At 46.4% G+C, this 27,529-nt stretch overlaps 1 protein-coding gene across 1 annotated transcript in view; it reads right to left on the bottom strand.

The window, feature by feature from the left end:
* Positions 1–27,529, bottom strand: part of DENND1A (DENN/MADD domain containing 1A) — a 414,277-nt gene that overhangs the window by 166,432 nt on the left and 220,316 nt on the right. Inside the window, exon 11 of the mRNA XM_012721213.1 lies at positions 14,135–14,180. Within this exon, the coding sequence (XP_012576667.1) occupies positions 14,135–14,180 (46 nt within the window). The remainder of the gene's footprint in view (positions 1–14,134; positions 14,181–27,529) is intronic.

Genomic DNA, 27,529 nt, shown 5'->3' with positions numbered 1-27,529 from the left:
AGCTGTGTCGTCTTAGGCAAACCCGCTACCATCTCCACGCCTCGATTTCCTCATCTGTGTGATGAGCTTAAAGCCCAGGATAATGGTCACCCCTGTGTCCAAAGGGCACGGGAGGGGACTCTGGGGTATAGGTGTGGTTCCTTCATCCGGTGGCGGGTGCCCGGTGTGGTGCCTTCTAAAATCTCCCCTTGCTCTTCATTTAGGCTGAGCACACTTCTCCCTGTGAACCTACTTGGATAAAAGCTTACAAAAAGAAAATGACATGGACTTCGCCTGACTGCTGTTAGCACGCATGCAGTTGCCGCGTCGCTGTACGGTGTCTGGTATAGAATAAGCAATGGGCATTGACTATTATTAAAGTGAAGAACAGTACAGCAGTAACTCCACGTGTAAAAAGGATTCCACCTGGACTCTGCAGTCCGTCTGCCCAGGGAGCTGGCTTTGGCCATGGGTAGGCCTTTTCCTGCCTGGGTGGTGCTGTGGAGCACAGCACGGTTTCCCCTCCTACTGCCATACTAGCAGCAGAGGCTTCATCTCTGTAGCCAGTTACTAGACCAGCAATCAAAGCGGATGGTCTAAAACTGCTTCCTGCTTCAAGAGCACGCATCTCCCTTGTGGGTACAGCATCAGCACCCACAAAAAGCTTTGCTTTGGCGAAGATGAGGGCCAGGTGCACATTCCACGAGAGAGGCACACTTGATGTGGCATTGAATTTGTGTCTTTTCTTTCCAATTTTGAAAGGTAAAGACTGTGACTACAATTAAACCAAAAATTCCATCTTTATCCTAAATGACAGGTACTGGGCTCCACACTGTCCCCTCAAGTTAATTAGATTCCTGCTTCTGTGATGGGGTGCACCACACATATGGGGCACATGCAGCCAGGAACTGTCACAAGCTCCTCCCGACCACAGCACAGCATGGCCTGTCCCTTCACTCATACTACTGAAAGCCATCCTGATGACAGCCCTGCGGGAGCCAAGGAAACCGAGGGCCAGAGGGGCAGAGAGCTGGCCCACGGTCCCAGGGCCCGGAAGCCGCAGAGCCAAACCTCGGGCCCACTTGGTCACCGATAACTCTGTGCTGCCCACTGCACCTCATTCATTGCTCAGACACCTGGTTCCACCCAGAAATACACTGAGCAGCTGTAACTTAGTAGTTGTTCGCACTTAAGAAGCATGAAAGCTGGTTCAGACCCAAAATTTCCCGAAGGAGTGTCCTGTGGGACACTATGCCCATTGGATAGGTGAGGAAAGTGGAGCTGAAGAGATGAAGCATCTGTCTGGGTCCTCAGAAGTGATGTTTGTCAGAGAAGGGGCTGGGGTCAAGCATCCTTCCCATGGCAGCTCACGTAACATGGGAGCAGGGCAAAAAGGAGGGCACGGAGGGGCGGGCTCTGAGGACAGGAGAGAGCAGAGGGAAAGCGGAAGATCCAGGAGGAGGAAAGGCAAACATTGAGGAATTCTAACTTTGTACTCCCTCCTGCAATCTCGTGCGCACAAGGGAAGAGTGACGCTTTCCTTTCTTCCTCAGCCCCAAGGTCACGGAGCTGCCAAGCAGTTGATAAACGCAGTGGTTTTTCTTTGGAGCCAGAAGTCACTGATCTGCTCCTTCCTGCTCCACAAAATTAAAAATTGAAGCTCAACCGACTGTTCAGAGGACTCCTGGAAATACTGCTGGAATTTCCCAGGGTGCTTTAAACAGAAACAGAAGTTTGGCCAGGGAGGGAGGTGGTGTGAGCACCCCGCAGGTCAGGCCAAAGCCCCTCCTCAAAGGTAATAAGCATGGACTCTCATTATTCAGAAGTCCAGGGATTTTCAACACAGACCAGCAAAGGGCTTATGTCTCCTTGCCTGACCATCTGTCCACCGGACATTCATTCATTCACTCACTTGTTTCCTCAGTCACTCATGTCAACCTGATGTTTAGCCTTAAGGACGCAGGTGATTAAAATGTGGTCTGTGACCTTAAGAGGATCCTAGCCTCCTTGGGGCAGGGGGCGGTTAACTATAACCAATAACCCTAAGAAAGACACAGTCACAGGTAGTAGAAGCCCTGTACCCGGGGCCCAGGCTGGGTCCTGCAGGCCCATTTTCTTGTCGTGGGCAAGGCTCTTAGCTCCGTTAGCATCAGTTTCCTTCTATCTGACATGAGGGAAACAATCTTGCCCCAGGATGGTTGAGGAACCTTCCTGACTACTCTGCTGCCCCAACAAGAGGTCTCTAATCCCAAAGCCCAGCATGATGGGCAACAAATTCTTGGGGTTTCCATTAAAACTTGTTTAGTGATGTTTTGAACTGTTTCATGCCCCACAACTACCTTCCCTTTAAAAGAAAAAAAAGTTTTAAACTAACTACATTCACAATATAGTACAATAACAACACTTTCACCTATAAGCTACTTCAGTTTTGCAAAACTACATTTAAGATCCTCCCTGGTGGTGCAACGGGTTAGGACACAGCATTCATTGCAAGCTGGCTGCAGCCGCTTCAGTGCGAGTTCGATCCCTGGCCCTGCAGGTGACTCACATGGTGCCGCAGACCTCTCCTGACCCACTGGCTGCTCCCCTCAGCAGTGTACTTCAGCAGTCAGCCTGTTCTGCTTCCCACTCTGTCTCTGGTGAAGCCTCTCACCACCCCTGCACCTCTGGCCTGTACCCCAGTTCTGTATGAATAAATAAATCTTAAAATTAAAAAAAAAACTACATTTAAAAATATTTCATGTGATCCTCAAAGCAGCCACAAAGAATAGATCTTATTTGTCAGAAGAGAAAACTGAAGCTCTAAGGATCCCAGGTCCCAGAGCAACAACAGAACTAGAATTTGATCTTGGGATGACTCAACCCCAAAGCCTGGTCCCCTTCTTTTCTCTGAACAATCCTTTCTACTTTTCTACTGTAGCAAGTGCTAAGGACAGTGAGCAGGTCACGGATTTCTTTTGTGACCTACACATATGTCTGAGAGACTCGATACATAGTAGTCGGCAGACTTGGCAAACTGGACCAGGGTCATATTTTTATTTCTTGTGTACACACCCAAACTCTTCACACAACAAAAGAACTGGACCTGAACTTCAGCTGTGTGATGTTGGAGAAACTACTTAACCTTTCTGAGCCTAAAGCACATCATCTGTACAGCAGAAACACTACTACTGGAGTTCAGACTTGCAAAAATTAAACGAGCGTTATACCTCTGGCTGTATTTCAAAAGTAGTGCCATCCAATTTGAAATGATGAAACTTGACTTTGAGAGTTTCACTGGGGACATAAAGGGATGCTGATCCCCCAGTCCCAAAATGGTTGAGGTCACCCTCTCATAAAATAGGGCCTCATTCCTCCCATACAACTGCCACTTGCCATCATTCATTCATCACTAAGCACAGAAAACCTAGACTCCTATCTCCACCTGCCTTTTATTTGAAATGTCAATTTTTAAAGAGTGGAGAGGTTGGAAACCCAATTTAACAAGCACGCTGAAACATTGTTTATTGCCTCCATAAACATGGCTTAGTGAGAATTACAGACTTAATCAGAGTGAACTTATCTCCCGGTGAAAAGAACACTTTAAATTTCAGAAATGGCACCTTCACTGTGAAAATCTCTTAACTTTTCAAACAAACTACAGGGGGTCTTAAACATATGGGCAGTAAAGGGGCAGCCAGCACTGTGATTTGTCTCGCCTGAGAGCCAAGGAGCCCTAAAGGTCCATAACAATTTTAAGGTCTAGGAAAAATATTTGGGAAATCATATTCAGGAGACATGTCTCTAAAAACACCCGAAAGGTCTGCAAGCGGGAAGTAACGTCTCAGAGCTGCTGGGGTTGCCTGAGAGAAAGGCCCGAGTCACTGGCGTGGGGCTGGTTAATGAGCGCACCAGCGAGCCAGTGCGCCTCTCCTCTTGCATGTGAGATGAAGAATTTAGCAATCAGTAATGCTTTGGTGACCTGCTTTGCAGAAGAGAGGTGTCACACAAACCCCAAAGGCTGCTAAATGGTTTGTGTGATTTCCTTTTCTGAAAACATCAGCAGTGGCATTTCCAGAGGATGAAGTGAACCCCTACTTCCCGATCTGAAGCTTCACGATGGCTGCTCTGCTCCTTCCTGAGGAAGGTTTTCATAAAGATGCCCCATTTTGAGAGAATGTATCAGCCTGGCTGCCGGCGGCAGGAAAGGCAACAGATATAAAATTTTATTATTCCAATGCCCCAGTAGCAGCCAGGAGGACTTAATGAAATCGCCAAGATTTACAATCTGAAACAGCTATTGCACAGACAGATATGGTTAAAGGAGCTGTGCCCTCTGACCTTTCAACCCTTTGATCCTCACCCAGCAGGTGGCCTGGAGCCCCCTCCTGGGCATCTTCCCTCTCTTCCGACACTGCTGCGGACCTTGATGTGCAAGAAGCCTGACCCTACACAGGTGACTCTCACAGTGCTTATCACCAGCATCTGCTGCTAATGGGACAGCCAGCCAGAATCACTGGGCCCCGGATTTGGGCTCCGAGATGGGGAAGAGGAATAGGCTGCGCAGTGTCCACTCTGTGCTGAAACGACACCCAGTCAGCCCCAAGTCCAGTTGGGGTGGTGAGATGCTGGCAAGTCTTACTGATGTCATTACCAAAAACTGGCCTCGTAATGGCGTTATGGTCTGAGGATTTATACTTTGAGTTGGAAAAAAAAAATCACCTTTTAAAAATAAATCACAAATCTCAAAAAAAAAAAAAAATCAACACCCAAGTCCCAAATGCATCTCCCAGAACTTCCCTAAAACCATGTGCAGCACATTTATACCAATGAAAATCAAAACAATTTTTGGAAACCTAAAATTGACTGTTTTCAGTTCCATGAAATTTCATTTAAAAAACCCCATATGCCAAAATGTCCAAATTCTCTTATTTTTAAAAATTGGGATGACTTCCAAAATCATAGCTATCTTTTTCTTCCTTTTTTTTTCTTCTTCTAAAGCTAAGGATGGGTAATGTGCATATGTACTTATCAAGCTTCATAATTTAACCCTTTCGGTCAGTACAAAATATTTGCAGTTAAATGCCAAAGAGGCAGGGTATAAATTTATTACCGCTGGATCTTTCAAAAACAATGGGCAGTCCTGGGCGCCAAGGTTTAATAGATACATTTGGCTAAGGAAGTGCTGAGCAGTCTGGGCAGAAGCCCCCCCCCCCTCAGTCTGCAGTATTTTAGTTTTTGTTAGCTACTGGGATTATGGAGGGAAGGATGGGATCCCACTGGATGGGGTGTTGATAATTTCCAACCACAAAATGAACCTTTAGTGCCACTGTTGATCTGACAGGAAAAGCCGTGAGCCAATGCCTTTGTTTCTAAACAAACAGTACTGGCCTCTTTCTTTGCCTGTTTCAATATCTGAATCCAACGAGCAAAGAAATCCAACGAGCAAAGAAAATAACTTGTTCCTTTCATGGCCTCAGTGGCATGTATCTTAAATATTCATTTCAATTCTTTTTGAAATCGACAGAATTGCAAACAATATGTAAAGAGAGGTTTATGGATTCCAATTTTTGTTCCACTTTTCTCTCAGGATTTTCAGACTCATAGAGAGGGCAGGTTACAGAAGTCGGGTAGAAGGGCCGAACAGGTCTGGTTACTACATGAGTTTGACCACTTTGCACAAAGCTATCATTAAGCTATCCTCTTGAGAGATGCCCACTGCAATTACTTTATTGATAATAGTGATGTTTACCACCAAGGGATGGTCTATTAATGGACATGCCTGGAACTTTCGCTGTATCATTTCTATTTCTACTCATCACCGCTTTAAGGCAGGTGCTCCCATTTTGTGGAGTGGGATGTTAAGACACATACACAGATGTTTGGGATCTGCCCACAGCACATGGGGCCACGTGGCGAAGCTGGGGATAAACTCAGACTCCCTGCCTGCCCTCAAAAAGCCATGGTCCAACCACATTTTCCCCAACCAAGCAAAACAAGCACAACCAAAACAAAAAACAATAGCATGCTGTCAATTGTGCAGAAAATTTCGGTTTCGACTTGTTAAACATTGCCACTTAAAGGCCTTCTGAGTCAATTATTGTATGTCATTAAGAGGAAGTTTAATCTGGTTGACAAACACCTCTAACTGGTGACCTCGCATATCAACAACAAATGCCCGATGGTCACAAACTCGTACCATCAGTCTGCTGAGCATGGTGTTAAACAGAACCACATGGGCCAGATTCCACGGGGGACTTGACTTGGGCCAAGGGCCCTGCTCTTCAATCATCAGGAGGCCAGTGTCTGGCCCCGCCCCTAATTACTTGCCAGGAGTTTAGGAAAAGAAGTCACTAGTCCCAAGTGGCCTCGTTCAGTTAAAAGTGCCTTTAAGCTAACATCAATCTAGAAAAGTCACTCACTGGGAAGTACCAAAGGAAGGCTATGTTAGTCTTGGGCAGATGCCTTTTACCTTGTTTTAAAGGAAATGCCCAGCTCCATACACACCGAGAACTGATCATGACTGCCATGTACCTGGCACCACCAAGGATCGGGTGAGCACTTGCTTATTCACATCTATTAAAACTCCTGCAAAGTGGGAACTTGACCCTTTCACAAATGAGAAGTCTGAGACTCAGTGAGGTACTTAATACCCCCCAATGGGGGCACCTACCTTAAAAGTGAGAACTAGAGCCAACATGGCTCAATGGTGTGCATCAGGCAGACCCTCATCAGTGGCTGGGGTCACCACTTCCGACCAGCGTCTCTTAGGAGGATAACATGACTGTAGGCTTGTCCAAAGTGGTCAAGCTGCATGGCAGTAAACAGAGGTTCTCTGCCCCCCACTAGGCTGGCTGGGTGCTGTGAGTCCAGCCACACAGCTCCTGTGGTCAGCTGTTTCCTCCACCACGTCCTGACAGATGTTCCTTTTTCGGGCTGACAGGTACTAGATTCCTTCAAGTTTCTTTTCATCACAACTTAGAAACTTCAGGTTTTCTTTGAAATCAGCTTTAATATTGCTAGATGGTTGCACGATGATAGGGAAATTGGAAAACAGAAGCAACAAGGATGCTCACATTTCCTGTTGAGACTCTAGTCTGTGACATGTTGGGTTATAGCTCATCTCGTGAGAGAACATTTCAATCACAACAAATTAGTCAGAAAAGGTACTGACTGCAAGAGACACTTAAATCAGCAGAACTATTTGATCCCTCTGTGGACATAAATGACTACAAGAGCTCTAATGTGCTTTATATGGACTGGTCCCAACATTAGAATAAGTGGCACTTAGGAATCATGCTCGGGTCAAGAGCAGACGCCACTGTGAGGGGGCGTGAGCGCCGGAGTCCACTGAGCCAAGTCCAGGCCCTACCACAGGCCCTCTGTGGGGCAGGACTGCCGCATGCTCACGCTGGTACTTTGGGCCCAAGGTTTGTGGGTCGCAGAGTGGAGGACAGCCTCACACGTGCAGATTTCTGCACGACAAGAAACAGCAAGTGAAGGAAAGTCCATACTGTCCAACCACTTTTTCCTTTACACAATACAGCAAGTGCAGAGGTTTCGCTGGTGAAAACTTGCCTCTTACAATTTTTTACTTACCAATTATGATGAGTAAAATTTGGTAAAGATTTTTAAAGATGCTCTTCACAACCATTTTTATCAGTTAACCCCTGTGGGTGGATAACGGAAGCTTAATTTTTCTAATGAGAGAAGGAGTTGGAGAGGCCAGGCCAGCCCTGGTCACAGCGTGCTCAGAGCTTTCTCTGGAGGAAAACAGGCTGCCAGCCAGCAGCTCTCCTTTTCCGTCCCCCTTGTTTCCTGTGCAGGGCAAGGAGACAGCCCTGAGAAGGAAAGCTCGGGGAAGGCGAAGCCTCTGCTCAGGAAGGGGCGGGGCAGGCAGCACCCACTCAGCCAGAGGGGAGGGTGCCTCAGCGCCCCCTTTGCAAATGTGGGTCTCTTTGACTAAGCAGAGGTTTTGAGGCCTGCTCAAAAGTAACATCAGCCAAAGGCCCTAACTGTGTCTGGCAGTGAGCAAGGACTCAGAAAAAGCCAATCTCCTCCCAGTCTGCTCCCCATGAACCCAGGACCTGATACGAAGTCTATTGAAACTACCTAAACTATCCGCTCACCAATCAGGAATAGGAAGTCTCACCCAGAAGGTCTCCATTCTCATGAGGACATACGTCACCACTTAAGCCGGAACGCCAAGACGATACAGGGCAGGTATGGGCACTGGCCAGTGGGAGCCACTTGGCCCGTCTACCTGAGACATCCTGCCACGCCGCAGAGTACACGGTGAAGAGCAACTCACCATGAAATGACTTCAAAACAAATGTTCCCCCAAAACAAGAAGAGGGTTACAACCTTACTATGCCCCCCTCACCCCCATCCTGTCATCGGTGTGTGTGTGTGAAATTAATTAGTTAAAAAGGTGACAACTTTTTGGACAGATCCAGGTCCTTTGTGATGCAAAGGAAACAAAATGTGACTCTTCCTAGCTGTAAATAAGTGAATCTTGATATTTTCGTGTAAGAGTCCCACAGTCAAACCAGGAGCCCCACTGCAGACACCAGAAAATGTTCTTTTTGGCTCCAGGAGACCAAGACCAAGGCTTTTCTGTGCTGCCTGGACGCTGTCCCTGGGGCGGTGATTCAGGGCCATGGTGCTCCGTGCACCTGCAAAGCCTGCCAGCCTCCTGAGGTAAAGGATGGTGAGGAGAGGGCAGTGCTGTGAGCTTATCCTGCCCCCCACCCCCAGCTGGGCCTCCTGAATTGCCCGGGTGGAGAGGCCCTGGGCCCGCAAGCTCAGCACCTGTGGCTCCCTCCCTCAGGCCCTACCACCTGCAACTATCACTTTTCTAAACCTATGCCCCTAAGTGGAGCCATGGAAAGAATATGGGAGAGGAAAAGACACATCTAATAAAACTGGTGCTTAAAGCCCCGAAGAAAGCCTCCACCCAACCCTGCTGCCGTGAGTGGTGCGTGGGAGCTGCCGGGGACCCTGGGGCTGGGACGCTAACACACCTGAATTTTATATACACGGTTGTGGTGTGTGATTTACTTAAGAATGACCTTGATCTTTACAAATATCAATTTACTTTATTAACATGGGCAAGCAGTTTCCAAGCATTTTATGTGGAAGGGCTGGGTTTCTAATGGCCCAGAAGGAGAAGGCCTGACAATGTCCCTCCCCTATTTACACCCTTCAATGGCTCTCCATTGCCCTATAAAGTTCGAACTCTGTAACACAGCTTACAAGGCCCTGGATGGTCTGGTCCTGGTCTGCCTCCTTCAGCTCTCCTCTCTCCCTCCAGCTCTATACTCCTATCAGACATGGAACTGACTCCCCATCCTTTCTGGAAAATTCCATAGTCTATACTGCAAGTCTTTGTGGATGTTTCTCCTGATGTCCTGGTTTGACTTTTATTTATCTGTCAGGCTTAGGTTCAGCTTTGGTGTGCCCTTCCTCTGGGGGGTAGCCCTCAAGGCCGGTTGGTGTTCCCCTTTGGCATCCTGGCTGCACTGCCACACTCTCCTGGCCTGCATTGGCCCCGGACAGAGCTCTGTGAAGGTGGGGCCTCCCAGTGGGATGCATGCAGCTGGGAGATGCTGATCCTAAAAGGCTTCTGTTTCAGCACGACCCTCAGAGACAGGACTAACCACTCTTACAGATGAAAAGAGAAAGCTGCAGAGGGGCGTAACTATCCCCTCTGACGTCATGACGCTAGGGAGGGGGTTGAGCAGGCACTGGAGGCCCACTCATGACATTCTAAGTCAGTGCCACTCCCACCCCTGACACAGGGGTGGCCCACAAACCAGGAGGAAATGGCGGGCACAAACCAATTCTGTTAAAACCCTTTCCTGAGGGGAGAAGGAGGATGGCCCTTGGAGGCAGGAGTCCCAGAAACACAATTTCAAAGCCACCAACTTGAAAGTGTAAATAGTTGTAAAACCATCAGGGAAATAAAACCCAGCTTGCCGAGTACTCTAAGAGCCAGGTACTCTCTACCAGACACCTGATGGGCATCATTTCGTTGGCTCCCCAACAACTGTTTATAGAATTTCTGCACAGCAGAGGCACAGCCATTGTCCTCACTTTTACAGGTGAGACACCGAGGCTCAGCATTCAAATACGTTCTTCAAGGTCACATGGCCAGGAAGCAGGTGCGCCACCCCTCCCTGGTTCTGTGCACAGACAGAGCTGTGGATCGGGCTCACCTGAACCTAAGTCTGGAGCTGTCTTCACTGTGGCCTTCCTTCCCTAATTCCAGACCACTCCCCACCAGGAAAGCTAACAAATACCTTTGGCCCCATTATCCATGTCCCTCAGAGGCCTGCACACAAAGCATCATTTGTGAGAGTTGGAAAAAAGGTCTTCAATTATCAAACAGGAGAAGCACCATCTACAGGAATGGCCTGGCAGCTGCCACCAGATGTAGCACAGAAGAGGGACCTGAGAATCATCTGAACTAAACCAGGTCAAGAGAATGAAAGGAGATGGCGACTGAGTAATCTGGCCAGGTTTAGGGATTTCCTAGTTGCCAGCTAACACGATCATTCTCTCCAAGAAGAAGCTAGATGTACTACAGTGTCCTGGCTGTCCTGCTAACTTGCCTAAATTAATGTTTGCTTCAATGAGAGTAAGGACTTTGTCAGAAGGCAGTGGGCGGGATAAAGGTGATGATGGACACGGAGCAGGCGGCAGGGTGTCTAAGGAGGGCAGGGCACCCTTCCCAACAGCCAGAGCCCCAGAGAGCAGGAGAACCAGAAACAGGTCCTTCCCCCAGTCGTCTTTTTTTCAAACGAGAAGACTAGGTTATAATTTGTGTTTCTTTTTTGTACAACAACTTGAGTGTCATAAAAATGGTTAAAAAGTCTTCCTATGGTAGCTTTTTCTAAACTTTTATGAACATCTGCCACATTCATTTGAAGTTTAAAAAATTCTGGCACATATGCAAAGGCATAATAAGGTGCCTATAGCTTTCAAGAAAAAAATAACAAGACAGTCAAAAATAAGCCTTTTGCTGAATTGCCAGTAAGAAAACTAGTGTGTGAGAGGCGACGGGCCTCCCCAAGCTCCTTCCTTAAAGAGCTTTCGGTGGCCCCCGGCACCAGCTCCTCCCCAAGTATTATAGCTGCCATTCCTGGAAGACATCTCAGGGGAAGAGCATCTCTTACCAGAAAGGTAGAACAGAACCAGATAAAACCAATCCAAAAGCATGACTATAGCACAGGAGTTGGCGCTGACATCAAGGGAGGCCTGTAGGCGGCACCTGAGGGGAGCCCACCAGGCCCAGGAGATGCGACTTTGTTCGGAAAGTGGCCTAGAGGCTTCAAGAGTGGGGCCAACTCTTATTTTTGTTTTTCTTTTAATGCTAGCCACACAGGAGTAGAATGGCAGACCTCTCTTCAACTTCAATCAACAAGACTTTGATTGATCATGGCCACTGTTTCCTGAATGTTCTCACTGAGCCCTTTGAAGGCTGATAGAGTGACCTGTACCCACCCACTCCAGGGCACTGCTGTCTCAAGTTATAGCTTCAGAATATGTGGAATTCTGCATTGTGTTTTATTATAAAAGGCCTTGTTTTAAATCACAATCAGGTTAAAAATAAAGAACATACTGCCCCATCTTCAAGTCAAACTGGGGTCCTGGGATCCCTGAAAACAGCAATGCCTACTGGAGAGGCACTAAATGTACCCTTCACCCAGCTTCGCTGGCACGCCTCCCTCCTTCCCAGACATCTGCTTGGCAGTAGGGACACCACCGTGAATGCAGCCCAGTCCTTGCTCCCCAAGAATTCACGCTCGAAGGGATGACGGAGAGGGGCAGGGAAGCAAGAGTTTTGGTCCGGAGCAAAAGGAACAGGAGGGAGAAAAGGAAGACTTCTCAGAAGAGAGGAAGAAGGGCAGGGCTTGCAGACAGAGGTGCAGGAAGGTGGGCATGTTTGGGGTCTGCGAGAGTGGCTAAAAAGGGAGCGGGAGAGGTCAGAAGACTAAAGCAGAGGAGACTGAGCAGACTCAGAGTGGTGAGTGAGCTGCCCACTAAATGTGGGGGAATTGACTGGATTCTGTATTTGCCTTCACACTCACCATCTCCAAAACATCCAGGAACAGGCAAATTTTTTTTTTTTAAGGCAAATTTTTTTTAACACAAGAGACTTTTGCTCATCACATAAATGAATTAGGCTATGGAAGAACCCAAGAAAGCTAAGACAAATGTCAAAAAAGGGAGTGAAGAAGAACAGGGCAAGAGACAGCCCACGTATGTGGTGACGCTTTGGGGAGGAAGACAAGCAGTGGCCAAGCTCAGCATGTCCCACTTTGGTGCCTCTCCAGGTGCCATTCATAGGGCCAGGGACACTGGAAGATGACAGGTGTGAGTGTGAGTGTGTGTGAGAGAGAGACAGAGACTGGGGAAAACTGCCTTTGAGATATCTGTACTACCTCAAGGTGAAGTTCAACTGGCACTTAAACTCTGGGCTGGAAGTTCAGAAAGGCAGGCCAGCGTGAGAATCACAGCTGATTCTAACCTTTCCTTGGGAGCTAAAGCAAAAAGCCTCAAACAAGATGACTAGAGGGGCTGGAGAGAAGAAAAGCCAGCCAAGACTAGAAATTTGGACAATGCTGAAGGTAAAGGGACATAAAAAGGAGTCTGTAAAAGTCTCTGCTGGAGCATTCTGGAAGGCAGCAGGCGAGGCAGAAAGAACGGTGGCCTCAGAGAGACCAAATGGTCCTCCGTGTTTCAAACTGGCATGAAATTGGTCTATTAGAAAGCATGCGCTTTTAATTTTTCATAGTAGAGCTTTGAATACACTCCCAGACTTGACAAACAAGGTAAAACACAGAGCAGTCTCTTCAATGCGATCTAAATACACCCTCCAAGATAGACCATAAACTGTGTGCTGCATGTGCTCAGGGCCGGGTGATGACAAGGAGGAACTGTTAACAGAATGCAGGAGCCACATGGCCGTCCTGTCAAATTAGAAATTTGAGCAGATTTCTGTGGTCTATTTTGATCAAGATTCTCAATGTCAAACAAACAGGTTTTTCGATAACCAACTTGTTTCATTTTCGTCAGCACAATAGCACAGTGTGCAACAGTTAGTGAAGAAGCAGGTGGTCCTCGTCGACGTGAAATGAAGGGAACAGAAGAGGAGAAGTAGCACTTCCTTTGAGACATGCAAAGCATCATCACAGACGGACGTGGCTTTAGATTTTCCCTCTGAGAGCTTATCTCCCGTGCAAAACAGGCAAGCACTCCACCTCCTGCCTCCCCCCTTTCTTTAGTACAAATTTCAGCTCTCTCCTGGGGAGGGAAAAGCTTAGGGTTCGTGTCTACAAACCAATGGCACTCACAAAAGCACAGAAACGTCCTTGAAAAGAAGTGCTATCTAATTGGGACAGCCAGGCCAGCCGAAGCAATCTGGCATCCAATTCATAGCTTTGACCAAGCATTTCTCTTTAGGGTTCTATGCTAAGGAAATAAGTAAAACTGCAGATAAAGACTTCTGCAAAAAGATGTGCACTGAAATGCTATTTATAATGGTGAAAAATTATAAACAACTAAGTGTCCAACAATAGAAAGTGGTTGGTTATGCTGCGGTAGATCCAAACCAATGTGGACTGGGAACAAATTAAAAATTATTATTGCCTAGAGTGGATAAAAACGTGGAACAATCCCCCTGAAAACATAAGTGAAATAAAGACACATAATGACATGCACACATAACACAACAGTTATGTGCACTCATACAATATAGGTATTCATAGAATAAAGGGGAGGAGGAAGAATAATAAAATGCTAACAGTGGTAGAATCTGAAATAATGGTTTACAGGTTATTTTCATTTACCTCCGCATACTTCTACAGACTTTTAGTACAATTTCTACAATGAAAAATGTACTATCATTACGTCTTCAAGAAAACACCTTTTGGAGCAGAGGGTGAGTTCCTCACCCTCTTTTTGAGCCCTCGCTGCCTGCCCCCTGACCCTCAGCAGTCCAGGAAAACAAAGCTGCTCTCCCAGCAATGGGAGAAACCTTGGCCACCAAGGCCGAGTGCTGGCTGTGGCCTGTGCGTCCACGGATCCCACGCGGACCGCACCACGTGGCCGCCGCCGCAGAGAGAGGCAAACCCGCGCAAAAGGGATCTGGGAAGGAAAGGCGCCAACTTACCTCCATTAAACTTAAATGGATTCCTATGAGGTAGGGCATGGGAGCACTGTGAAGAGAAACAGAGACACACAGCTGCTTTAATGTCTGTTGCTTCCGACAGAAAATTACAGATGGTTCACTATTTGGAGAAAAACTGTTTTAATAAACGTATGCACAGTTACATTTCCTTTCACAACAAAAATCCTAATATGACATTTTGTTCCCAAGCCTAGAAACTTCCTAAGAATTTCAAAAGGCAGGCAGCACCGGAAAACAGCTTGCCTGGTGCCAGGCGGGAGGCACCCCACCTTGGCATGGGGCCCTAAGTGGAAGCTCTGCCAGTGCACAGCCTCAGTGGCCTTATCTTTAAAATGGGAGGAATCCTGCTTGCTATCAAATGTGAGAACATAGACATTCAGTGATTAGCTCTGGACAAGTGGGAATTATTGTGCCATGATTACAACGGGAACAGCCGTAAACAAGGCTGAATGGAGAGCGTGGGTTTCTAAACGTGATCTTTTTAGTTGCCTTCTGCCACCAAGAGTTGGGGCCAGTCTGTCCATTTTGTCCCCAGGCAGTGGCCAGCAAGCCAGTCAGCCCCTTGCCCAGGGTAATCTGATGGCAGGACAATTCCTGAAGCCTTTCTCATTGCTCCCCTCTCAGGGCTATGGGTTCCCTGAGGGAGTGACTCAGAGAGCCTGACTCCAGAGGGTTCCAAACCTGGGCTTGACCTGCTTGCTTCAGGGTTCTGCATGCCAGTGGGTCAGCAGTGTCACCCCGAGACTACTCACCAGCCACAAGGGAGGAGCAGGGCATTGCAGCCGAGACTTTTTTTCCCCCCCAAAAATGTAACTGTGCATACATTAGAATTAGAAAATATTTATTGAGATTCTACCTTTTGCCTAGAGGAGTATCAATATGAATGAAATATCATTCCAGCTCAACAAGAGCTTTTGCTTTAACTGAAAATTTAATTAAAATTTACATGATTTTAGCTAATAAAATAAAATTGGAGGGGGGATCTCCAACATTTCTTTTAGTAAAGTTTATGTACCCAGGCATATTTTTGACATGGGATAGTGAAAACAAAGATGAGTTTTCAAATTAGAGAAAACTGGATTTTAATCTTAAGAATGCTACTTACCAGCTGTAATACTAACTAGTGATTTTGTTGCTAATCACATTATTTATTGAGGCTAACATGATTTGCAACACTGTATATGATTGAGGCATACAGGTTCTCACCTATAGGTGTTACCACACCATATCTACCAGTGAAGCACCTTTAACCCCCTTTAACCTCCCCCTCCCCCGCCACAGTCCACTGGGTCCCTCCTCACACCGACCCCCCTCCCCCCCGCCCACAGCCCTCCCAGTCCTTCCTACAGTCTCTGCGGGCAGTCAGATTTCGAGCGTTTGTCTAGGTTTAGTTTTGCTCCTTTTGTTTCTCTATGTTCCATGTATGAGTGAAATTATCCTGAATCTGTCTCCTCCTGACTTAGTTCTCTTAGCATCATGCCATCCGGTTCCATCCATGCTGTCCCAAATGGCAGGATTTCCTTTTTAATTTTAATAGCTGAGCATTATTCCACAGTGTATCTTGAGTGCATCTTCTTGAAGAACTTCATGCTCACCTTCCCTAATCAAGCACCGCCTTCCAAGGTAGGCGCTTCCCACTTTAAAGCAAGAAAACTAGGAGCGGTTACATCACATAGCTGAAGCCGTAAAACACAGCAGCCAACCTAGGATCTGACTGCCAGAAGAAATCCTTTACCACGCTGGCTTAACACCTAAACTCCCTAACCTAAACTCCCCAGACCCAGCAACTACACAGTGTGGCAACCGGGGGGTGGGGAGGCCGAGGATGAAATGTATTTGTGATCTAGCCTGTCGAAGGTCTGAAGGTATTCTATGAGACTGGCGGAGAGGCACCAGCTCAAGCTAGGGTGAGAGGGCACCTTTCCTTTGGGGCAGCTGGGGTAGCAGAAAGGGACCTGTAAGGGTGGCTTCCTTGGGGAAGCAATGTGGAAGGAAAGGTTTGCTTCCAATGGACTACTAAAGAGTTTCGGCAATGAAAGTTTTAAGACATCAGATGTACATTTAAAAATTGCTCAAACATTTCAAAATAAGAAAGGACACAATTCCCTCATTAGCATTCAACAAATAAAATGCTTCAAGCAAAAACCCTTCCCCAGAAAATAAAATGTCCTCCTTACTATAGAACTCAGCAGCAATATATCTCGGGAGCGTGTGAAACAGACTTGAATATTAGCAGCACCTTTTGGAAACCATTCTTCTCGAAGACTTTTGTATTTCATAATAGCCAAAGAAAGAATTAAACACACAACTGCAGTGAAAGTGGAGTTGTCTTTTCTTTTCTTTCTTCCTCCTCTTCTCTCTTTTTAAGAAAAGGTATCTGCTGTGCACAGTCAGCTTCTCTTCGCTTCTAGGGGCAAGAAAATGCCCTACAATATTTTTTCTCCTTAAACTGTAAACCGCTGGTTTAGCTGGCAGCTACATACGCTCAGCTTCCCAGTGTGCCTGGCTCTGCTGCCCTGGCTCCTCCAGCACACACCGAAGTGAATGTGTTTCTAATTAAGTAGCTTCAGGAACACGACAGCCTCAATGTCAAAAATACAAAGTCTGAACCCTGGCAGGAAGTCTTAAGACGGCAAATGTCTCATCCAGTGGAACCTTGCCTAATGTAATGAAAGGAAGCAGGAAGAGTGCAGAATTCCAGAAAAATGGCCACTTAATAATGTGGCCAGAAGCACAACCTAACACAGAAGGAAGAAAGAAACTCAAATCCATAATATTTCACTGAGAGCTTATCAACTTTTCCAGTTCCTACATTCAATCCTGCAATTGACCGATGACCCTGAGTTCTAATTAGAATTTCAAAACTGAAATCCCAACAAATGAATTAATGTACAGAAAAGGACATTTAAACAACTATGAGAAAAAGGTGAAAATAAAGACCTATAGCAAGAGACTGTATAATTTGACATGAGCTCTTATTTGAAAAAGAACTATTTTCTGGAATTTTAAATAAGTAGGTTTTAATGTTCTGCAATAAAATTGGTGATGCCGTGGAAGAGAGGAAAAGGGGTCTCACTGAAGTGACCACACAGCAGGAAGGGCCGAAGTGAGCTGCACTCCAGGTGCCCTAAGTAGGTGCTTTTTTGTTCAGCCCAATAATCTTCCAAAGAGTCATTATGGCCCATCATAGAAGTGTAGTTTCCTAGCCAAGCATTGTTAGGGCTGCAACCGTTCTGTATTTAGAAAATATTTAAAACACATTTATTCTGAAATCACAGCAGCTCCATGTTTTGTATAAATGCAAATTTGAACAAACACCTTTTACACTGTCATCATTTGCTTATAAAGCCTCAAATGCTCCCCTTTTATTCAAATACTCCCTCAAATACTGCACTTCTATTCTGCGAGTATACTAATTACAAATTCCAAGTGGGGAGAAGGGGCAAAAAACAAATGGGGAGTCCCGTTAACCTGGTAATGGAGCGAATATGTAAACTGATAATTCTAGGTGCCTTTTGAAGGCAATTGCTAGACTCAAAATACCTCAGTAGTTATTGAGCTACTGACTTGGTTTCTCTAGAAAGCTCTCTCTCTTTCTCACTGTCTTTTCATTATAAAGAGGACATCTGGTGGTGGTGGAAACTCCTGTGATCACATCATCTTAACTCAACTACCTTTATCATTACGTTATTCTCCTTCCATACTGGCCTATGTTCACAATTCCATGGAGTGTGTGTGTCTTATTGCTTCCTTGTTGGTTGCATTAACGCTTCCCATACTGCATTGCAATCTTAGTGATCATTATTTTAAAGGCTGTGTAATAGTCCACCAAGTATGGAGGAGCCATAATTGACTGAACATTATAAATATTCAAATGCTACCAACATTTTACTATAAGCTATTAAGTCCAAGGGCAGGTTATATCTTTTAATGTCTTTTGCTGACTCTCAGTAGAGTTTTTCTTTAAATGGCATTATCTGGGCAGTGGAAACCAGGATTGCGGCAAGGATGAGAGAGACTGGTGAAGAGCCTGGCAGGGGACCAGCCAGGGGTGGGTTCAGGAAGTGATGATCGGCAGATCAATGGGCTTCTTTGTGAGCTCCTGGCATGCCTGGCTCTACTGGGTCTGTGCTCTGAGGGCTGAAAACTGGTTTCCTGTTCCTGCCCTGGTTCTGAAGGACATATAGCAAACTGTGGTAAGGATGGTCAACACCCCTGGTGAAGACTGAGAGACTGGTGAGGCAGCTGGGACATCTCTATACCTGGGCTCCTGGCTACTTCCCGAGCTCAGCACACTTGCTGTTACTTTCTTCAAAGGACACTTCACCTCTGATTTTATGTTTCAGCAAGAATGCGAAAGCCACGCTATGATTCATTACTTTCTTAGCACTCAGGGTGACAAATTTAAGAAAAAATCACTCTTGGGCATATATGAAAGGGAAAATATAACAGAATAAACTATCACTCTATTCCTATAAAACTTCTTCACATTCAGAGCCCTACTCATCTGAATCGTTTTTCTGATTCAGATATCAAATGTCTGTGTTTTTCCAAGGGAATCTAAGTAACAAAACATCTACTAGAAGCTATCTCTCTTTATTAGACCCAGAAAGAACTTGTCACTTTTCAAGAAAATATCGCTGCCTCTGTCTTCCCCTGACGCAAAGCAAGGCACACGAGGCCTCTGCTCTGGTGCCTCTCGGCACCCACGGCAGCTTTATGTTTCGCTGTGGAATCTGAGTGTGGTGCTGCAGACGTCGTCAACAGCAGTGACGCACAACATGTCCAGAACAACACCACACTCGAGTGAAGTGGAGCGAGTACAGCAGTTAGGCATTGCCGTGACGCAGGCCCTGGGCTGCCTGCCGCCGGGGGATGCCACCGCACTTCTCGGAAGGGTGCGACGGGAGTGCCTGCACCAGGCCGGCTCAGCTGACGTGGAGACCTGTACTCTCCCCTCGCCTCCTCTGCAGCCCCCAGGCCTCTGGAGCCCCAAGCCTGTGGTGCAGAGCACCACTCCACAGGAAAGGCCTGAAGTAGGGGCTCATTCCTGGCAAGGAGCAGCCAGGGATATGGACACTTCAGACTAGTTACTGGTCCTGTAGCCCCCATTAATTATCACTGGACTTTTACCATTTGTTTAATTCCTTTCCCCCAGATAACTAGCATTTTCTTAATTATGTTTCCCTGAGGTGCACAGCTACTAATTGGAAAAGAGTCAAGTGAAATAGTTGGCTGTTCACATACATAAAACAGTTTCCCATGACAGAAGGGGAGGGGAGGAAAGTGGAGGGGAGAAGGGGATAAACTGGAGGCCCCCCAACCCCCAAAAGTGAGCAACACCTCTTGGACCTCAGGAAGGAATAGCTGAGATCTATCCAGGGGGTTGGAAGACCTGTTATTTCTCTTGCCCTTTCCACTCTCCCCTCCACGTAAAATGTACAAAAGTGTTACAATTTCCACAGCACAGCACCTACCTCAGCTCCCAGAAGCACACCTGAACCAAATACCTCACTGGCAAAAGGGATCCCACACATCTTTCCTTAGTTTGCTGTTTTAAAAGGAAAGGAAAACTCTTTATGGGGGCTTATTCACTTGAGCTTTGCTTTTCCTCCTCTTTTTTTTGAAAAGAAACAAAAGTGTAAACACAGCTGGTCTTACAGTGTTCAATTCTGCTCTGAAATAGCGAGGCCCAGCATTGCTAAGAGGTCAGAGGACAAAGGAATGAGAGAAAGAACAAGAATGAAGACCACACAACACATCTTGTTGGAGAACCACATAACCATCGCTGCAATGTCTCTGGGGGCAAACAGGTAGTGATCTGGGGGCTCAGAGGATGGCCAGTGGCTCAGGGACCCAACAGGAGCCCCCAGTTTGCTCCTTGCTGGCCAGCGACAGCACTTGGCTGGGGACTCCCTGGGCACCTCCACACTGAAGTCCAGGACTGACTCGCAGGAGGCAGGTACTATTATTACCACCATTTAATGGATTAAGACATGTGGGCTGGGAAACTGAGAAGTTTGCTGAAGCCACACAGCTAGCACATGCTGGGACTGGGTCCAGAACCTGCATCCCTGCTGCTGAGATAAAGCCCCGGGGATGAGCTGCAGGGACAAGTGTTTGCACAGCAGGTGGGAAGAGGTACACCCACCTTCCCTCTTCCCAGGAGCCTGAGTTTTTTGCCAGGGTCCCCCATGGGTCCAGACCCCTCCTACTGTAACACCCACAAAGTCCACACTGCCCTTGAGCTTGGCTTCTCAAATAACCCAGGGATGTGGACACCTTTGTGCTTTGAGGCTAGTGTCTGTGTGGATATTCTAGACTATTCTTGATGGGGAGCTGGAACCGGTATCTTGTTTCCCAGTATCTAGAGTAGTGCTGGGGGCAGGCAGCACAGAAGGAACAAAAGATGGCAAAGCTCTCTGGACAGGGTGCCCAGCCAATGCTGTATGGCCGCTTGGGCCACCTCACTGTGTTTAATCCTCCAATAATGCAATCTACACCCTACATTTTTTGGAATTAAAAAAGGGAAACCTTCCCAATGTCACAGTGAGTGATTCCAGCCTAAATCTGTCTAACTTCAGTCTCTTATATCCTTGCTTATTAACTTCTCTTAACCATTGTGCTACACATAAGAAAATACGGTTATCTGTAAATTATAACTGAAAAATAAAACAGCAAGTGGACACTTCATAGTCCAAATGAAACCAAATTCGCCTTACCAGCTTAGATGAACTGGCTGAGACTCTTTTTGCTAACCAAGATTCCAGGCCGTTTACAGGAGTAGCTTCGACACAGCAATGAAAAGGGGAAGCGAGGCAGGGCCAGGGCAGCAGAGCCAGTGTCACTGCTCACGGCAGCGCTGCATGCCTGCCGCGTGGCCACGCCACCCTAAAAGGGACATGGGATCAGAGCGTCCCATGGCATCCAAAGAGGACAAATGAGTTAGTCTCTGGGGGCCTGACTTTTAAAAGGCAGCAGGGGAGGGAAAGAGAGTGAACGCGTCTGGTGCGCTTACAGAGTTCTCCATATGCTGGCTGGTCGATGGCCAGGTATTACTGTGTGTCGGACACCACACTGGGGTCGAGGACAAGTTTTCAGCTAACAGGAGACGGTCTACAAGTCAATCCCACTTCGTGCAGGGCTGCCAAGCCATCCAGGGCGCCGCGGCACACATGACAGGCAGACCAAAGGTGGCCTCATTCCATTCTCATTGCGGTCTTGAAAGGCTGATCTCCATAATTTACAGAGGAACTTAGCTCAGAGAGGTTAAGTGACTTGACAAAGGTCACAGCTGGTAAGAGGCAGAAAATACGGCTTGAAAAGTAGAAGTGGTGCAAAAGCCATGAGTTAATGGAGCTTTTCTTATGGGAAAAGGTATTTAACTCTCTGCCTGGCTTCCAGCGCAGCCCTCCCTGATTTATGAGCGACAGGGGAGGAGGGGGTCCCTGGAAGGGACAGGAACAGCTCTAGAGTGGGAGCGGCCAGAGGCGGGCTGGCTGCCTGCTGTGGCTTCAGCACCAGGGCACGCTCCCGACAGCAGGGGAGCCGCCCCTGCGGGAGCTGGTGTGCTATGCGAGACACATGCCTGTCACTGGGGCTGATGGGTGAGCGATATCGAGAGGGAGGACAATGCCCCTCTGAGTCTGGCCCGGTGGCTTCCCAGGGTTACCTGGGGAGCAGGGATGCCTTCTAGAGCAACAAGCCCCTGAGCCCAACCGAAATAACACAAGGTACAAAGATAGCACTGGCCGGAAACCAGCAAAGGTCAACATCAAAGGCTGGAGGCGTCGCCCTTTGGTGCCTCCTTGGTCTACCAGAAGGAGACAGACATGGAAATATCAGGAAGGGCTCTGTGGCTGAGACCACTGCAAAGGAGAGTTAATCACAGAGAAAGGTCAGGAGGCAGGGCTCTCTACTGCCCCAGAGAATCAAAGAGAACCAGAGCAGCTGGGGCCGCTGCGGGGGGGTGGGGAGCCCCCAGCAGCCCAGGAGACCTTCATATAAAGGTAGCAATGAATGAAGTAGGAAGGAAATGAGAAGCGAAAAGAGGCTTCTGGGTCTATATAGCAAGAGAAAGTAACAGAGAGAACAAGAGCGTGGAATTGAAAATGCGAACGCAGCTGGCAATGAGATTTTGTTTTTCCAGGACCGAGGTTTGCCCCACCCTGCATGTATGGCATCCGTAACCTTCTCTAACTAGCCTCTGCTTGTAAATATGGGAGGGGAGGCAGACCCACATCTGCTGAGAGAGTTCGCCGGGCCGAGCCCTGTGCTGTCATCCCTCTCGTCCTTGCGCCAGGACAACTATCACAGAGCCCTGCCCGAAATGACCTGCCCCAGCGGACGCTTCCTCTGACATGGTGGCATTATTCAGGGTCTGTGCTCTAGCATTTTAGTCTGGATGCCACTGCAGGAAATGAAGGTACATCCTAAGGTATGGCAGATGACCCCATGACTGAACCATTTCTTTGTACTCGGTTTCTCGGCTCCTCATGAAGAACTGGATTTCCCATGGCCTTCCTGCAGACGAGCAAGTCCCAAGGGTTAGATGCCTTACCTAAGTACATATCCAGCAGGGCAGGGGCCAAGGTTAAGACCAGAATGTACACTTCTAAGCCCACACTCTTCTACTACCCAGTCTTTCTGTTCAAATATTAGAGTTAAGTTCACGTAAATCTGAGGGAGGGATTTGCTGGTGAAGCCTCTCACTGCCGCTACTCCTCTGGCCTGTCCCCCAGTCCTGTATGTATAAATAAATGAATCTTTACAAAAAAAAAAAAAAGAAATCCAACACCCTGCTCTCCCTCTCTTTGCTTCGACACCTAGATTTTGTTTGTGAAGAAGTGTTTTCTTAGATCCAGAACCATCTATAATCTCCTATTTTCCTCTGCCCACTGCTGGAGAGGGAGTTGGCACTCATGAATACTCACGCAAAGTGGACACCTGGTTTCTGCTTACGTGGAATTCAGTCCTTGTCAAAACCTGCATAGTCCAGAGTCTGGTATATGTACAAGAATTTTAGGGACACTGGTCTATCTAGTCCACTTCCATTCTACCTGGGCATTATGGGTTTCAAGGGGATTGTGTTGGGTCATTTATATGTGCACATGCACACAATTCACCCATTAACTGTGTTGGCTCTAAGTACATACGAACGTGTCTAACATAAATCTGCTACCTGGGTAGCACCTGCTTAGCGGCAGCAGTGATTACTATTCAAGTCCCACAGAGGAGATGGGGGTTCAATGAGGTTCAGAGACCTCAAGTTAGTAAGTGGGGAAGTGGGAAGCAAAGCCCCGGTTTTCTCTTTCCACTACACCACACTGCTGATTTCTATCTCTGTCACCAAAAATATCAACAATCCCACTTACTTTAGCATGAGTTTGTTCCCAATGCAAAATTCCAGGGCATCAATGGAGACAGAGGCTCAAAGGGACCCAGCTGACCCAGCAGTCATGTCACAGCTATGTCCTGATGGCTGCCCCAGCATCCACAAGGACTGCACACCCAGTGTTCAGGATTATTTCAGAGTTTGCTAAAAATCCTAGCTGCACTGCATGATGCAGCCTTAGGGACAGAATGGGAACCCGGCAGGCAACACACACTTGAGCTACTGCCTTGGAGACTCTGAGCAGCAGAGAATCAGAGAATCATAATGTGAGCATGTCCACCCCAGTGAAGACTAGCTTGCAGGTCACCTGGAGAAGTCAGGTAAGGCAATGCAGTTTACAAAGTCAAAGGCAAAATCCAAACCTTAGCTGTGCATACCCAATGTAACTTTCAGTTCAATGATGCTCACAGAGAAGCATAAGGAGGTAGTGACGGACTAGACTTGGGGCTGGACTGTCTCGGAGGGAAAAACATGAACTTGTCCTGATGGCCCTTGGAAACACTTTATCATAAAAGTGCACCAACAAGCATCCAGAGTAACCTAAATACACAATTCAATTTGGGAACTGACTTGCGGTCCTTATTTAGGACTACTTCTGAAGGAGAATGGGAGAAAGACATTTGCATGGGAAATACCATATGGCTTCTATTGGGACCTTTTATTAGCAACATTTAATTAGCAAAGTGCCTGGTACATAGTAAGTGCTCTATAAATATTTGCTGAATGAATGAATAATTAATGAATGATAACATAAGTCTACAATTAGCAAGTCATCAAGAAGTCTACATGAAGAATTTTTTCATAAAATCTTGGTGATGGATACGACTTACTCTCTAACACTTCAGAGCATATAAGTGAGGAGAGTTTTAATGTCAGACAGCCTAGGATTTCAAGTGCAGGCTATACCATTTTTGAGCTATGTGACAGTGGGTAAGTCAGTAAACCTCGCTGAAATTCAACAGCCTAATCCTATACAATGGAGTTAACAATATTTACCTCATCACTTGTTTTTGAAGATCTGCAGTGTTTATAAAGAGCTTGACACTTGTAATGCCATACTCGATCAACTGGTCATTATCATTATCAAAGAGAATGTCAATTCTCATCAGCAAGTTGACCCTTTTGTCCCGAAAATGGGAAACCAACATTGGCCAAGGTCAGGGCTGCCATCAGCAAGGTAGGAAACATTCTCATTTTCACTTTCAAAGTCAAGGGAATGGCACAGATCTAAAGTAGAAAGGAACCAGCAGCACATGTTTTTAAATATTCATAAGGGCTGGAAATGTCTTACTCCTTTCGTTTTCTCTGCCATCTGCTTTTGTTTCTTTTCTTTTCATTCTTATGCCACAGCTGCAAATGAAAACAACCATACAATAACTCAAGTTAAATAAAAAAAAAATCAAAATAAAAACAATCTGAGGGGTAAAAAGAGAAGATGAATTAAAAAGTTTTCCCCTGAGCTCCCAAGGCAGCAAAGGCAAGACTGTTTGATGTGAGTTAAACCTTCTGGAATCCAAAATCCATGGCCCAAGTCCTTAACAATCAAGGTAAGAACCACTGCCATTTGCTAAATGGCACCTAAGTGCCACAAGCCTGCTGGTTTTTCTAATTCCTATAGCCACTGATCAAAGTAGGCAAGTTAAAACCTGTTTTATACATTTTAAGAAATGTCTGACCAGAGAGCTAAGACAGACTTTTAAATGGCTGCACAGCTACCAAGAGGTGACACTGAGATTTGAACTGGGGTCTGTCTGAACCTAAAGTCTGCATACATTCTCTACCACCTTCTCCAAAAATGGGGAGGGACAAGAAAAAGTTGGTTTAGGAAATATTTAGGGCAGGCGATTTGTACTAAACTGATTTGTTCAAATAATTAAAATCTGTGATTATAGCTCTCATTAATGTTAACTTGGGTAATTGGTTGTGTTTGTGAATGTGCAATTAAGAGTCTTCCACATTAATTGTGGGGTTTTCAGCATCAAACTTGCCATTATCCACAGCATCCTGGAGCTTTGCTCTACTGGCCTCTCTCCTGGCAGAGGCTGCATGACAGCTCGGGGGTCTCTCTGCCTGCAGACCATGACCTGTGATACCAACAGCAGGGCTGAGCTCAACCCTATTTAACATGTCTTTGTCTAGAAGTCAATGAACACCTCATCTTCCAGTGCAGTGTAAAAAGCTCTACACTGTTGTCCCGAAAACTCTGAGCAGCATGTACCTGAAGAAAAACTGGCAGCAGTGGTCCTCATGTGTTAATTACACTTGCGAAGTCTATTATGCATAGAAAGGGCACCTGCTGGCAGTGAAAATGACTAGAATCTGCCCTTCCTGTGCAGTGAGTAAATTGAGAGTTCATTTCTACAGGAGATAATAGTTTTCAGATTCCATTTCGTGTATCCTCTGCATGGGGACGTACTTAACATTTAAATCATCTGCAGAAGAACAACCTCCTTCAAATTTACATGTTTCAGGCTCCTAGCACTTTACTTAAAATGCTAGTTATCCCTGCTGGCTCTTACCACTGAGGATTAAACTCAATGGTGGTGAAAGTCACTGAACACAACAGAGTAAAGTTATTAGCATAGACTCAAATTTCATGACATTGGTCCTTTCCAACCAAAGCTACCTCTGTAGCTGGCTGAAGGTGACCAAGTCAAGCCTCAAGTGCAGCGTCTGTGTATTTTCTTGGGGTCTTTAATTTCATCATTCTCATATCTTGTAGTTCAGAAACAGACAGCAATACCCACTGGTCTATAATCCTGCCTTGGTCAAATGTCAAAAAGTTCCTTCTTCAAAACAAGAGACCAGAAGAGAGCATGCTATCACAGAAGAGACCTGAAGAGAGCGTGCTGTCACACAACAGAAACTTCTAAGAAGGAGCCTCATCACAAAACCCATCACCCAGGCATTGAAGAATAGAAAGCTTCACTTTGAGTTTCTGGAGAGGAATTCTTGGGTGACAAGGGCTTAGCAACCTTCCTCGCCAGGGCTTCCCTCTGAGTGAGATTCGCCCACCTCCTTATTCTGGGTCACATTGGCGACAGGGTTCTGGAAAGGGTTAGAATTATGGAAGAAGTGGCAAAAGAAGATCTCTGTCACAGGAAAGAGTAAAGAGTTAATAAATCCTTTAAACAACCAAGGAAGGTAGGTTGGGGCTTGAAATGGCAGCTGGAAGTAGCAACTGGCTAGCAAAAACATTGAACTAATACACACACACACACACACACACACACACATATATACATACACATACATATATTTATATAAATCTAATTATAAAAACTATACTATTTCATTGGTGAAATCTAAAAATATAGAAAACAAAACCATGCAGAATTCCACTCCTTTCTCTCTGCTGTAAATGACTGTTAATATTTTGGTATACTTAAAATTTCTATGTATGTGTATGTGTATATATGTGGGTTCTTATGAGCTGGCTACCAGCTGGCCACCCCTGACAACTGTGATCTACTTGCTCCCTGCAAATCCCAGCAGAGCAGTTCCTGGCCACCAGTGGAGTGTGGCCCATATCACAAGGCCAAACTGGGGGCACCTAGGCCGCTACTGACCTGGTTCCGTGACTATCTCCACGGTGGTCCTGGGATAACTCTGCCTGTGATAACAGCAAATGTCTCTTGACATGGTCACGATGTCCCCTTCCCTGTCCCTTTCCCTATCTCTTGTAAAACTTTGTCCCCTGTTCCTATCCCACCCTCCAGACCCTGATCTTCACACCACTGTCCCATGATCAGTTTTTACCAGTCTATATAAATGGCACAAAAACTTTGGCTCAAGTAGCAGAGTCTTGCCTTGCAAACCTGCTCCATGACTGTAGCCCTCATCACATTCCTGCTGCAAAGTAGCAGTATGAATGTAAATTTTGTATTAGATCTACACATACAATTTTTGTTTCTATAAAAATGGAATCATACAGTACATAATAAGCATATTGGGAAAATTCACAAAATCTCCTGGGCCCTGTG

This window comes from Condylura cristata, unplaced genomic scaffold, assembly GCF_000260355.1.
Source record: "Condylura cristata isolate star-nosed mole 26May11 unplaced genomic scaffold, ConCri1.0 scaffold00006, whole genome shotgun sequence".
Taxonomy (NCBI): domain Eukaryota; kingdom Metazoa; phylum Chordata; class Mammalia; order Eulipotyphla; family Talpidae; genus Condylura; species Condylura cristata.
Note: the sequence above shows the minus strand (reverse complement) of the source record. Positions and strands in the feature narration are given on the sequence as shown.